The sequence below is a fragment of the Rhamphochromis sp. 'chilingali' genome (genome assembly GCF_963969265.1).
Source record: "Rhamphochromis sp. 'chilingali' genome assembly, chromosome: 11".
NCBI lineage: Eukaryota > Metazoa > Chordata > Actinopteri > Cichliformes > Cichlidae > Rhamphochromis > Rhamphochromis sp. 'chilingali'.
The window spans coordinates 36,718,021-36,731,777 of record NC_137938.1 but is presented as its reverse complement, the minus strand read 5'-3'; the positions used below and the strand labels follow the sequence as shown (position 1 = coordinate 36,731,777).

Sequence of the window (13,757 nt, the reverse complement as noted above, 5' to 3'; positions counted from 1 at the left end):
CTTCACCAGAAGAGGGCAGAAGAGATCTTTGAGAAACCCCCCACACTCGGGCGTGTCTCCATGTGGGGCAGCAGTGGCCTGAAGCACCAACAGGCGCTTGTTCTAACTGAAGGTTTAAATCCCCACACCAGCTGGAAGATCTGACTTGAGGGCATGAACAGCTTTGAACAGCTTGTCCAACTCAATATTTTTTTTTTTTACTGCTGTGATAAACAAGATCATAGTTGAAGCTGTAAACATAAGTTGAGGAAGATAGTTTTCATATCTTATATCAGAAAATGCACACATTGCAGAGCTCACGGGCTCTGCTCCAGTTTCCAACGAGCCAATTACACGAAGAAAGGTTCTGAGTAAATCCTTCATTTATGACTTTGAGGACGGTTTCATTTGCTCATTAGTGAGGAAGTATTTTCTCTCATCTAAACGAACCCCCCTGTGTCTTTGCTTAATTGTAATTCCAAAGTTTTAATGGAAATTATATTCTTATTAGTTTGTTGCTAATCACTTTTTCTATGCCCTCTCTGAAGATTCACTTTTTGAAAATGGACAGGATATTACAGGGATACAATATTAGAGGGATGTTCTGCTCACGCCGGCCCGCTGCTACACACAGCGTTACTTAAACACAGAGTTTAAACTGTGCAAGTTCACAGCAGGTCGTTCTCTGAAAATAAACTAATGTGCTTAGTCAGCCTTCCCTGGTAGAATAAAGGGTCGACGCATCTACAAGAAGAGCCACTTGATCTGACCCCTGGCAAGAATCATGAATACATTAGTAACTGTTGCAGGATGGTTCGTCCTCTTGCACAGTTATGTCACCACATTAGGAACTGGCCACGCTTTCAGACTGGTTGTTCAACCTTTTTTGTCTGGTGTTCTCCCAAACACCTGTCAGATGGACTCCTCCATCAACACCACCTCTCCATAAACTGTCAGTGGTTCATTTCTGTACAGGTACAATGCTGTGCAAAAGTTTAAAGCCACCCCTCATTTCTTGACATATGACATCCAAAGAGCCAGTCTTTGTTCCTTTTAGGTGCTCGTGAGCAGCATCCAAGCAGAGAAAGGTACCTAACTCGAAGGATAAACCGGTGGTGTGAACATAAAAGAAAATTTTAGCAAAGAACACATTTTAAATTGTATCTTTAGGCACTTTGCTACCTGCAGCCTACGACAAAAACACATCATTTGTTCCCATTTTTGTTGAATCTATGAAAAATACCAACGGTAACACAGTTCGACAGACATAAAATTGTATCTTTGCACCAACAAGGTGATTCCAGAAGAACTATCAGCTGAAGACTTGGCATGTCACAGTATAATGTGTAGTGTGTTGTTAAAAAATTGAGGGAAACTGGACGAGTGGAGGACTAAAGCAGAAGTGGCAGGTCTAAAAAACAAAACATTGACAGTGAATGAACAATATCTGAAAGTCGTGTCTTTAAGAAACAGGAAAAATCCATCAAAGATCTGACACAGGACCTGAGAGATGCATCGGGACCTTCGGGTGATCCACGTGCTGTTCACTGAAGCCTCATCACAAACGCTCTCAGGCGTTCAAGAAGCCTTAAGGATGAGAAACTGGGAGAAAAGACTGAACATCAGTGGCAACTGGTCTGCTGGAGTCTGATGAATCCCAGTTTGAAATTTTTGGTTCAAGTCGTGATCAGTGTGTAAGGAGGACGTCAGGAGAGAGGCGCACCAGCGAGTGTCTATGAGGGAGGTTCTGTCATGGCTCGGGGCTGCATTTCAGCCACGGTGTTGGAGATCTTTTCAAAAGTGATGAAACGATGAAAGCAGCGAAGTGGCCTGAACAGAACAAAAGGCAGAAACATCCAAAGAAGAGCTTTGAGCGTCCTTCAAGAAGCCTGGAGAACTTTTCCTGAAGACTACATAAAGAAATGACAAGAATGCTGCCTCACAGAGCTCAGGCTGTGGAGAAGAAAGAAAGCAAGCTTTTTTTTTAAATGCTTTTTTTTTTTGCTTTTTCATTTATGTTAGCACACTTAGATTTAGGATTCAATAAATCACTGCACACAGTTCCTATTCTGCCAGAAATGAAGGGTGGCTCAGTGCTTTTGTACAGCAGTTTTTTAATGCTAACATGAGACAAGTCGGTGCTTCCTGAGGAAATATGTTGCTTAAGTAGAAAATTCAAAAGAAAAAGATTAAATTTTTTTTAACACATCCACGGATGAATATTGGTGGTGAGCGTTAAAATTTGGAAAGGGTCATTTTAAAAGGACCTTATATAACTAACAGTTTAACAGTTATGATAAGCAAACTAGTTATCTTTAACTACAGGTTTGCTAATTACGTTTCTGGTGGACACTTTTTCATTATGCTACTTTTGTTTCCATTACTGCTAACTAACGTTTACACTTTTCTTTCTGTTTTAACTTTCAATCACTCTTTTTAATAAATACATTTCAACTGTTAACTCTTAGTTTATGTATTAGGCTGTTTTCATCCTAAACAATTTCATGTCTTCGTCCATAACTTTAGCAAACAAGTTATAACTTTAATTTGTACGTTTAGCTAAAGAACACCATTAGTGCTTCTGAAGGAATTAAGAGCTAAAGTAGCCTAAGTAGGTAGTTTTGTCAGTTTGTTGGTCTGTAGCATTCAAGTGTGTGTTAACACAATGCCACAGTCTTCCCAGGAATGGAGAGAGCGAGCTGCATGTCCGACTCTACAGGCTTCAGTTAGCATGTTAGAATCTTACAGCTCATAACACTATAATTGGAAAAAAGGCTTCCCATTAAAACCAATGGGAGTGCTCCCTCCACCCAGTTAAAATGCTGTGGTTGGCTGCACATAAAGGACCACCATGATGTGAGAGACTGATACATGTGCATTGATTCTTTTAGTTTACAATTTAAAATTTGACCCTCAGTTAATAATTCCAGACCTTTACACTTTTAGTTTTAACACTTAAAAGAAGCAGCAATACCAACTCACTTAATAATTTTAGCCAGCTAGCTAATATGTTTATTCATGAACGACTGTATTTGTTCATTCAGGCTTTTTGCTAACAATGTTATGCACACTGTTATGAAACATCCTTACTTTTCTCTAATACCTTCAACTTTGGTGAGCTTCTTAACAATTTTCTGCACAAACCTGTTCAGGTCCACTTAATTCTTCAATTAAACTCTAAAATATGTTTTTATTTTTTATATATTCGTTAAGACAATCTGTCTGCGTAATCCCCCGGGGTACTTATACCTCTAATTGGGAATCACTGCCATAGATTCTTTTAGAGTCTGTGACAGAGACCCATAAGGCTGCACGTACACACCCTCTTCATAGTCCCACACAAACAGGATATACAACACTGAACTCTTAGCTTTATGCAGGCAATGATAGGTGGAAGAATAAGTTGCCGGTGAAAAACTTTGCAAATGTCACAGACTTAACAAACACATAATTAACTAAGCAACAGAGAAGACTGTTTCCTCAAATAGAAATTTCCATCCACTGTCTCAACACTGACCTCCTTCTAGCTCTGCTCTGTCTCCACTCCATGTGCCATCACCGCCCACTTACTGCCTCCTCAGCGGGAGAAAGGTTAATACCCTGCTCCTGTCTGAGTCTGCTCAACCTTGTGTGTGTTTCTGTGTGTAGATGCAACAGGACTGCATCTAGTGTCTGTTACTGTTTCTCTGACAACAGTTTAACAACCATATGCGCCCCTCGAAGAAAGGCAGCAAAAACAGGGGCATAATAATCCCCGGAGTCTTTTTTAATATCATCAGATTTTAAAAGAGCTAAGAGGCTATGACATCATGATGGCTGGCTTATTTCTATTTATCTTTTGAAAACCAACAATATGCTTCAGCCCCTGATCATTCCTGACTTTTCAACGCTGTTGTGTTAGCACTTGGCTTCAAGCAAATTTGCTCCGACTGAAGACATAAATCTTTACAAACGGAAAAAGGAAAATTACCCTCTCCCTTCGAGCCTCGCATTTGTCTTTAACCATCAACAAGATTACCTGGTGAAGGGTTGTCATTTTATACAGACAAAAAAAATCAGCCTTCACCTTTTTTTTCTTTTGGATGTGTGTGTCTTTTGATTTTTGCTGATTATTTTATTTAAACTTGTAATTATTGCTGCACAAAAACAAGTAAAAAAGTGTAATTTGTTGGAAACGATGTTCAGTGTATAAAAAGAGTGCTTTTGTAGCAGGATGGTGCAAATGGGCTTCAGTTTATTGTAATTAAAGCAAACAAAGTGGGCTGAAGGATGGTTTATGTGAGCTCCACAAAATTGGTAACACAAGTTCACTGTGGGATTTGGTGCTTTGTGATACCTATGTGAACTTTTTACAGCATGTGATCCATGGGAAGGATGGCATGAGAGCAAAGTAACAGAGAAGTTGGACTGTTATTCTGAGCAAACAGAGGTATTCTCTGAGCCAAATCAGGGGCCAGTGCATGAAACTCTAAAGCCTTCAGCGGATCAATTCATCAAGCCTTGTTCACTGAGAGACAGCAAAGTAGGTTTATCACAGATATAGAATTTACTAAATAAAGAACACAAGAGCTGAATCAGCCAAAGTCAAAAGAAAGCTGTCTAGCTGTGGTCTCAGAGGATGAGGAGCGTCTCGAAACCATTTCCCAGGAGGAGAAACGAGGACAGAAAGTCCAGTTTACAGATGAACCCTGGTAAAGATCAGTGGCAGTAACTTGAGGCTGAATGTAAGGAGAGAACGAATGATGCCAGAAAGAGAAAAGTTTGTAGCTGGACACCTGCAGTGAACTGACTCCACCCTGGCTGAGGAGAAGCAGCTCTCTACTCTGCAGAGATGTGCTCCACCCTCTGGTTTGCATTTTTGTGGGGAAGGATTTGTGCTGCAGCAGGATAATTGGCCCAATCACAGCTCAAAACTTTAGGGAAACAAAGACTGCCGCAGACTTTCCTCCACATTCGTATTACGTCAACCCCGCTGAAAGTTTATGAGTCAAAAATTCCCAACCAGAGAGATAATAAGAGAGAGACACAGACATGACACTCAAAGAATTATGAATAGAAATGAGTGAACTCTGAGGCTGTAAAGATGGTGTTAATCTCACCCTGCCTTCAAAGAGCCAATCAACAGTGGAGCTGTGAAACATATGATCTGATCATGTTGTTGCACTGACGCATGCACACAGAGGTTTCAGGTATGTGTTGGCAGCCACTGCTGTCAGTTCATTATTGTAGTTAAGAGAAGTTCAGTGTGCTGCCTATTATTTTGCTCACTTTAGCCATGATGTAAATGAGCGTGGCATTTGTTCAGGGCCTTGATTGTTGATTGTGATTGCACTCTGGATCTACTCATTAGTGAAGCTGTAATGTCACAACTTTGCACAGTAGAAACAAAAACTTTCTTTTCATGCGCGTCGGAAAACTTTTTAAGACTTTTTATCGGAACAAACATGATGACACATATTTGCAGCCTGATACCTATTGATTCACACAGGAATAAACATAACTGCCCAGAAACCTCGCTCACTTAGTCTGTCATAATATGAGGCGAATATTTACAGCCTCGTGTAAAATCGTCCTTCTTCTTTTTCCGTCTTCTTCCGTTGGAGGTAACACCAAATCAAATAGAAGTTCCCGTTTGACCCTTTTGCAGTCAGCTCTTTTTCTTTTGGTAGAATAAATTTAGTCATGAAGAAAAATGTACCTTCACACCTCATTAATGTTTTCTGAGTTACAGGTCAGTTTTTGATCCCACATAACTGCACAAGTACAGAAGACAGCCACAGGAAATCTTCAGAGATGAAAAACATCCATTTAAATGACACGTTTAAAGAAACAAATTGCAAAAAGAGCAAAAGTAGTTTAATCAAGGTGATATGAGTATGAATGTCGCTGCTCCATTACACAGCCATAAGCTACTTTCATGAGTTTTAAAATTGGATTATTATATATGATGAAATGATCTGGATACAGTTGATGAACTGTCACACATATGCTAGAACATGCTTTGATCAGCCACCTATACTTTTACCCAAAATGCACTTTTTAAACTTTCAATAATCAGAAAACAGATCAACATCTGCAATATTAAACTGGAGCATTTTTGTTATTAAAGCTATAACACATCCCCTATAGCTCTCCCTCGATGTATATTGATTCTCAAAGTTGCTTATTGAAAAATTCACGCTGAACAAAATTCAGGTTGGCTGTAAAATAGATTTGGTTGCTTGGAGCTGAAATGGATTTTTCCACCTTGAAAATGTCATGTGGGCTCAAAAACGCTTGGGAAAAAAATAATGGCAATAATCAAACGGAAAACTTCATCCCACCCGTCTGCACTTTGAGGAAAAATATTTATGGCCTATTTGTATAATTTTGCATGACTTCATTAAATATACTAAAGTTACTGTTTAAAAGAAATCATGTGATGGTGAGGGGTCAGGTGGGAGTCGCTGATTAAATGATTATCAAATCATGCTGGGATAATGTGAGTTATCAGGCTTCAACAAGCTTAGACTGAACATTAAGCTTCTCATATATATTGAAATATTTTCTAGTAAATTCAAAACTAATGCAAAAAAGAAGCATTTTCACTCCCAGCCTGAGATTTGTGGATGTCACTGCAGCTGCTGCGAGTTTAGGGTTGCCCCAAAAAGTTGAGCCGCACATTTAAAAAAAATAATTTACCTCAAGTGTCACGCTCCTCACCTCATGCAAATGTGAGTTTGAGACCTGCGCATGGCAGTAATGGATTTCCAAAGCACACGAGTAGCAATATTTTGGCAGAGGAAACCTTCTGACAGTGAAGCAGAAGATATTCTAGATGTTTTCTTACTGGTATACTTATAAAAAATACACAGAAGTTATGTCCCAGTGGAATCGTTTTATAGTTAAGCAGTGGATTTATTATTCTTAACAGAATCCACTCCGCCCCGATACTCAGGCAAGATAGATTTCTCTAATAAGTGAGATGCTGCAGAGTGGAGAGAGCTGCTGCAGGACAAATTATGTAATGATGACACTGTATCTAAGTTAGTCCTTTTTACTGCCTGATGAACTACATTTTTCTAGCATACTGGCCAACATTCATGCTTCCATAAATCACGCTCTTTCAAATAATCCTGGCCGGCACTTCCACCACAAAAGGAAAAAGTTGCGCGCTGAAAAAACCGTACCGTATATCTGAAACAGATCTTGGGAATCCTATTTTCCCCGATATCGATTTTTCAGCACATCAATTTGGATTTCTGCCAGCGTAACACGTGCTCCGCAGGTGGAGGCGAATGTAATCTGTCTATTGTTAAAAAGGAAACAGTATTTTTCCACTAACACGTCTACCAGGAGGAAAACAGGCCATTATTCTGAAGGATACCCATTGTGCAAACTGCAGACACACACATTTACAGTACAAGGCGCCTCATTAAAGCAGCTCAGCAACATGTTACAGCACTCATTTCTCCAATGCAGCTTTTTCAGGCTGTGCCTCAGCTAATGTCTTCTCCCAATGTGGCATTTGCCACCATGAGGGTTGTTAACAGTGCACCGTCCGATGCTGTCGCATCTTGCCTGTGTTGGCTGCAGGCTTATGGAGGGAAACAGCATATAAAGTTCACAGCTGAATAATTGATGGTGTGTTGGATGGGTCACGGGTGGCAGCGAGGAAGAGGAGGTGGAAGTGGAAGGCAAATGCCAGTAGATGATCAATGCACTCATGTCAGCCTGTGAGGGCTTGTTAGCAGCTGGATCTGAATAGCTCTCTGCTACACGGAGATATCCAGATAATGAGATTTGGGTAATGAACCAGGGTTATATAATAGTCATATTCCATCGCCCAACTACAGAGAGATTTTAATTTGGCCCGGAGAAATAATGGTCTTCTTCTCAATCATTGCAATGAGTCATTTTCAAAAGCTAACGCTAACATTACATTGCAATTAGAGCACTTACACAAGAAAGGCAAAAACAAGACCATAAAATGGAATAAGAGTGAAGTCAGTAATCCAATAATGCTTGAAATCGGCTAAAAGTGTCGCCACCGCCGCCACGATTTTCTGAGATTTCAGTTTAGATAATAAGCTGTTAAGTTTTAGCTCTATCATTGCTCAAATGATTCAAAGACATCGAATGATCTCCCAAAACATCAAACATTCATCTGAAAGAGAGACACAAGTAAAAGCCAGCTGAGGCCCGATTCTACGTGTGTGTTTATCATCCAAAAGGTGCGAGTGTGCGTGTCTCTGTGTGTCAGAGATACCGACAGACTGTGCTGAATGTGAACAGAGGGTTCAAACAGCAGGTGTGCCGAGCGTCCAGCCTCCCTCTCATCAACACCAGCTACATCGCCGTCACCACGCTTCTCAGATCGAGATGAAGGCAAATAAGATCAGGCGTGATTGATGCTGCTCACCACGTTTAGCGCTGATTTCTTAAAGCGGCTTCGGTAGCATTTTTAGACTTGATTGTGGAAGAGAAGGCAGAGCTGGCAGAGGTGGTTACAGATCAGTTACACGTTACTTGTGTGCTCGTCTGGCAAGCGTGGAGTGATCGATTTGCAGGTCAAACAGCATCGAGGCATAGGTTTTCTTAGGGTGAAATTATAACATTTTTCAGCTTATTCAACAGCTTTCGAAAGACTGTAATTCAGAGGAAAGGCCTGAAGAATGTCCTGCTTATACCTCGCATAATGATTTTTTCAGTCTCTCTCTATATAATCTACTGCTTATTTTTTCTCTTAATCTTCTGGTCTGTAAAATGTCAGAAGAGGTGAGCAGCTTTCCTGAAGCCATGACATGTCTGGTTTTGTCAGACAATCAGCCTGAACCCACAAAAATATGCTTATTAAAGATAACAAAAAGAAGCAAGCCTTCACCTGAAACGGGCGTTTTACCTGTTTTGGTATTTTATATAGAAGTGCAGCTACAAAAATGAAAGAATATGATCTTCATGAAGAGGTTTGTTGCATTAAACTGAATTATCCCAGATCTGTGATTTAAAAATCCGATATTCTGATATATCAGTCCATTTTTTTCTTTCTAATACACAAATCACAAAGAATTTCCAACATTTGTTACGTGTAGTTTTGCATTTACTTGCGTAGCGGCTGCCGGACGCTGCTCAGATCGGTTGTTGCCTTTGTGGCATTCCACACACGCGGCTGCCACAAGGACGCTGCAGAGTTCCCTCTGGGCAAACAATGCAATGTCAATACTCAAAAGGTGTTTCTCTCATCTCTTCTTTCCTTTTCAGTTTTTGTTTATCGGCTGTTATAAATACAGATACTCATAGATTGGCGCATAGCTAATATTGGCCAATAATATCAGCCTGCTGATAAATTGTTTGGGCTCTACTTTTCTGTAATGGAGATTAACTTGCAGTCCTCCAAAATGCCAACAGCATACAACTCAGTGTCGCTTAAATTACATTTTACTGTTAAAAAAAAATAACACTGGTGCTACTGTCCATTGCTACCTCGAATTCTGACCTCAAAACAACGCCTCCAGCATTGCCCTCCATCACGGCTCCTTCTCAGTGCAGAAACCATCCACCTTCTCTGAACCTCTCAAATACAGCGACGACCAAAATTGTCAGAATCAGATCGAGTTCAGATCAAAACTCCAAGTTCCTTCCGGTCTCTTGTGTCTTTCTTAGTTCCAGCACTTCCCTTCTTCCTCTTGATTTCTTTGGGCCAGTTCCACAGTCGAGGCTGATGTTCAGAAACACCCGCTGCTTGAACTCGGGGAAAAGCTCATGTTTCACTCTAATCTAAGCTGCTGTTAGCTGTTGATTTCTGAGTTCTGCTGTGCAGCAGAGGGAACTCTGTGGCTTCGTTTCCTGCGGTTATCCTCAGGAGAGCCAGTTTCATCACAGTGTTTGATGATTTTTGTGACTGAACTTGAAAAAACCTTCAGTCCTTAATGTTTTCCAAATAATTGACCTTCATTTCTTAAAATAGGCTAATGATGGACTGCTGTATCTCATTAAGGGACCAGGACTGTTTTTTCCATGCAAACACTACATCAGCACAATATTCAATCATTCAGGAGGAAAAAGTTCCACCTGTTAACCTTTGAAAAGGTTCAGCTGTGAAGTGGTACACATTCGAAATGACAAACTCATGAAGCTGGTTAAGATACTGACAAATAGATGCAAAGTGGTCATTGAGACAAATGGTGGCAGCTTATCTTGGTGCTGCCTCTGAGACACTGTTGTTAATCACATAAAGCCAGACGCCCCCCCCCACCCTGTTAAGGATAAGTGGAAGAGAATGGATAGATGTGTGGACATAAACCCAAACGTGTTGTTTAATTGAAGAAATGCTTGGTTTTGCCCGACAGCGCAGCGCAGCTATTCTCTAACTTAAGACTACCGTGACCCATTTTGAAATCTGAAAATCTTCCACCCAAGCTTTTAATCACAACTCTGATCATGACAAATCTAAGATGAAGTGTTTTCTCTGTTGTCTTTTCATTGTGATCTCCCTTGAAAATCCTTGAAATTGTCCTGGAATTACCACTGATGAGGATATTCTTAAGTCTAAACTCTGCAAACCATCTCGTCTCTCTGGCAACGACACCATATCCCCACACGCCGTCACAGGCTGGACGACTGTACGGTCACACATATAAACACACTGAAATTCATTTGCTTGTCCAGGCTGAATCTCTGAAACAGCTCCACCTCTGCTGCCTGATGCTGTAACTGCAGCTCCATTCAATTCTTTAACTCGATTATGAGATATCCTGTTTTAAATGTAACTGTTTAGCTGGCAGATTTAAACCATTATTACTATCTTGTTATTGCTGTAAATGATTTCTAATGGCTCACCTACATTTCATTCAACATCTACAGCTGTGGCTCAGACTTTGGAAATGACCAGTGTCAGGAAAAGAACAATAGAGAGAGAGAGAGCATAGCCTCTAATGAGTTTTAACAAACTTGCGATGTGTTGTGTAGATGTCCTTGTCGTCCCTTTGAACTCAACTACAAATCAGTCAGTTAACCCTGCAGTCACGTTGCATTTGGTTATGATTTAGAAAGCTGCAACACTACCAGCTGCTGACACTGTGGAAACAGCTCTATGGTCAGAATATCCAGAGACTTTATAGAACAACAGTATATATTAGTAGTCTAACTATGATGTCATACCAAAGTCACACTATTGTGTTGTCATATTATCCTATAAGATGTAATGCTTTTAGAATGTGTAAATAATATATTTCCAGTGCTTTGTATCCTGCTGCAGTGAGGCTTTGGTCTTATGTTGTTGTTAGTGTTGTGCACTCTGAAGGGTCGAGTACGGGATCCATGGTGGACGTTATTGTGACATTACCCAACCAAACTTTGATTGTAGAGACCGCACTATTTACCCATACATAATTTACTGTTAACATTCTTTTTAACATATATTTTAAAATCGTTTTTGAAGTAAAAACTGAAAATGATCGAGCTTGTGACTAGAAGTTTTCTTTTTTTAATATTGTGTGAGGGTAAACTGGAAACCTTTGGACTGATAAGATGGTGTCACCTTGGCATTCTCAGAACTGTGCTGGGAATCTTTTATTGACATTTTTATAGACTAATAAAAAAATCAATTAATTGGAAAAAAAATAACAGGCAGATTATTGAATAAGGCTTCGCTCAGTGCATCATTAAATCTAGACGTGGAAACACTGGAACGTTAATTATATGTAACCTTGACATTTATGACTCTACAAGAACTCAGCGCAGTTGAGAAAAGCGGCTGAAATATAATTGAATGCCACTGTGAGTGGGATCAAACTGTGCGGACATGTGACCACGTTCAGCAGAGCCACTCACTGAAAACTAACCCAACAAGTTTGTTCTGTTTTTATTGTGTGAAAAACTGAAGCGGCTCACGCTGACACGAGTTAGCTCGTTATATTGATCATATATTGCCTGCCCGGACCTCCTGTAGGCTACCTGTTAAATACCAAAGCTTGTTTTTGGCCATTTGTGCCGATGCGTTGATCAGATATTGATTATGGGCGCACATATGCAAGAAATGTAAAGCCAAAGAATGCGCGTGTGTGCAGTGGAAGCAGTGCTGAAGTTAAAGTCACCGTGCAAATGTCAAAATCTTTGAGGTTTAGCCTCTCTCTCTCTCGCTCTCTCTCTCTCACTCACTCTCAGAGCTCGTGCAGGCTCGCTCTCTCTCCCCTCCTCGCTCTCTCCTCACACTCAGCCAGCCGGTGCTGCAGTGGCTCAGTCGCAGAGCGCTAGCGCGGCTGCTTTTCCGCGGTAACTCGTTTCATCCGTCGGGACACGACTGCGTCCACGGATCGTAGATGCAGCCCTCCGTTTCCGCCGCTTCGTCTCCAAACACGCACCCGTCCGACCCGCTTGACGTCTTCCGCGCGGACTCGGCGTCTCGTTCGTGCGTCCCGATTGCGTAAAAGTCGTAAGTAGCTAAGGGACGCGCTGTCCAATAATCTTGATCGATCGCAGGCCGGAAGCACGCGTTAGTTTAGTTTGGACAATTGTGTCGATGTGCGCGGAGATAGAAAGTTGACCGCGTTCTCACATGATCGCCGCGAGCTCTGCAAAGTAAACGACTCTGTCCCGAAAATATCCAGCATGCAATGCATAATTAATCAAGCATTATGCACAAACACACGCCGATTAATTATTTACTCGATCTGCTAAACACTTGCAGTTTAAAGTAAATAGGTGTCCGCCACAGTATCTGCAAAGCGCAACATAAAGTCCAAACACACTCCAGGGCGGCCGGACACGTGTTGAGTTCAGTGTACGTTTAGCTGTGGGATTGTTCAGAACAGCCCGACCTTACAGCTGCAGCACCGGGGTCAAGCTGCTCCGGTTCAGCTCACCTTGAACCATGCTGGTAATGTGCACGAGTCCTCCGCGGGCAAACCGCCCAGCCCGAGGCCACGCGGCGCTCCTCCGGGCATCTCTCATAATCCTTCTCCTCCTCTGGCCACGGCCGTCTGCAGGCAAGAAGAAGCTGTACATCGGAGCGCTGTTCCCCATGAGCGGAGGCTGGCCGGGCGGTCAGGCGTGCATGCCCTCCGCTCAAATGGCCCTGGACCTGGTGAACAACAGGAGCGACATCCTGCCCGACTACGAGTTGGAGCTCATCCACTACGACAGCATGGTGAGTGCATGTGGAGGAGAGTCAGAGGAGGTGCGCACTTAAAGTGATGTGTGTGTGTGTGTGTGTGTGGTGTCAGCCCCTGAGGGATGTCATGATCTGCCTCTCAGATTATCACGAGGGCTCTTGTCATTTTCTCAGTTCTGTGAGTGTTTTGTTCAATTCTTTTCTGATGAAAAACAGAGAAAGAAATCCTGGCTTTTATTTCCAGTTTTGATTGCAGATTTATGAAATTATACTGGCTGTCTTTTTTATTTTTTAGGATTGCTGGTTTTCTCCAAAGTTAAAGATCATTAGGAACTGCTTTAATGATAGCTCACCTCATAAGGAGAGGTTTTCTTTGAGTATTGTAGATTTTGGGGTCATATTTTTTGAACATCATACTCTTTGTGATGGAAGCGTCTTTACTGATGTTTGCCAAATACCAAAAAATCAGGTATCAGGTGAAAATGTCACTTTTTCTAAGGAAGTGCTTTGGTTCTTTCATGTTTTTATCTATGGGTCACCCCGCTGACAGCTAACCCCCCAGAGTCTTTGCACTCCGTGCCACATTCATTTTGCTAAATGAGCAAACACACCTCCTGCTTGTTGCTCATCAATCATTCATCATGGTGGTATTTTAAAATGTCAGCATTATCGACCAATATAAATCCAA

The 13,757-nt window shown here is 41.4% G+C and overlaps 1 protein-coding gene across 4 annotated transcripts in view; it reads left to right on the top strand.

Annotated features, from left to right (window-relative positions):
* The window catches only part of gabbr1a (gamma-aminobutyric acid (GABA) B receptor, 1a), a 141,341-nt gene that overhangs the window by 33,861 nt on the left and 93,723 nt on the right, over positions 1-13,757 (top strand). For all 4 annotated transcript variants that reach the window (XR_013973533.1, XM_080897364.1, XM_080897362.1 and 1 more), the window contains one exon: positions 12,945-13,105. Coding sequence is in view for 3 of the 4 variants with exons in the window: in XM_080897364.1 (XP_080753490.1) it covers positions 12,945-13,105 (161 nt within the window). In the remaining variant the exon portion in view is untranslated. The remainder of the gene's footprint in view (positions 1-12,944; positions 13,106-13,757) is intronic.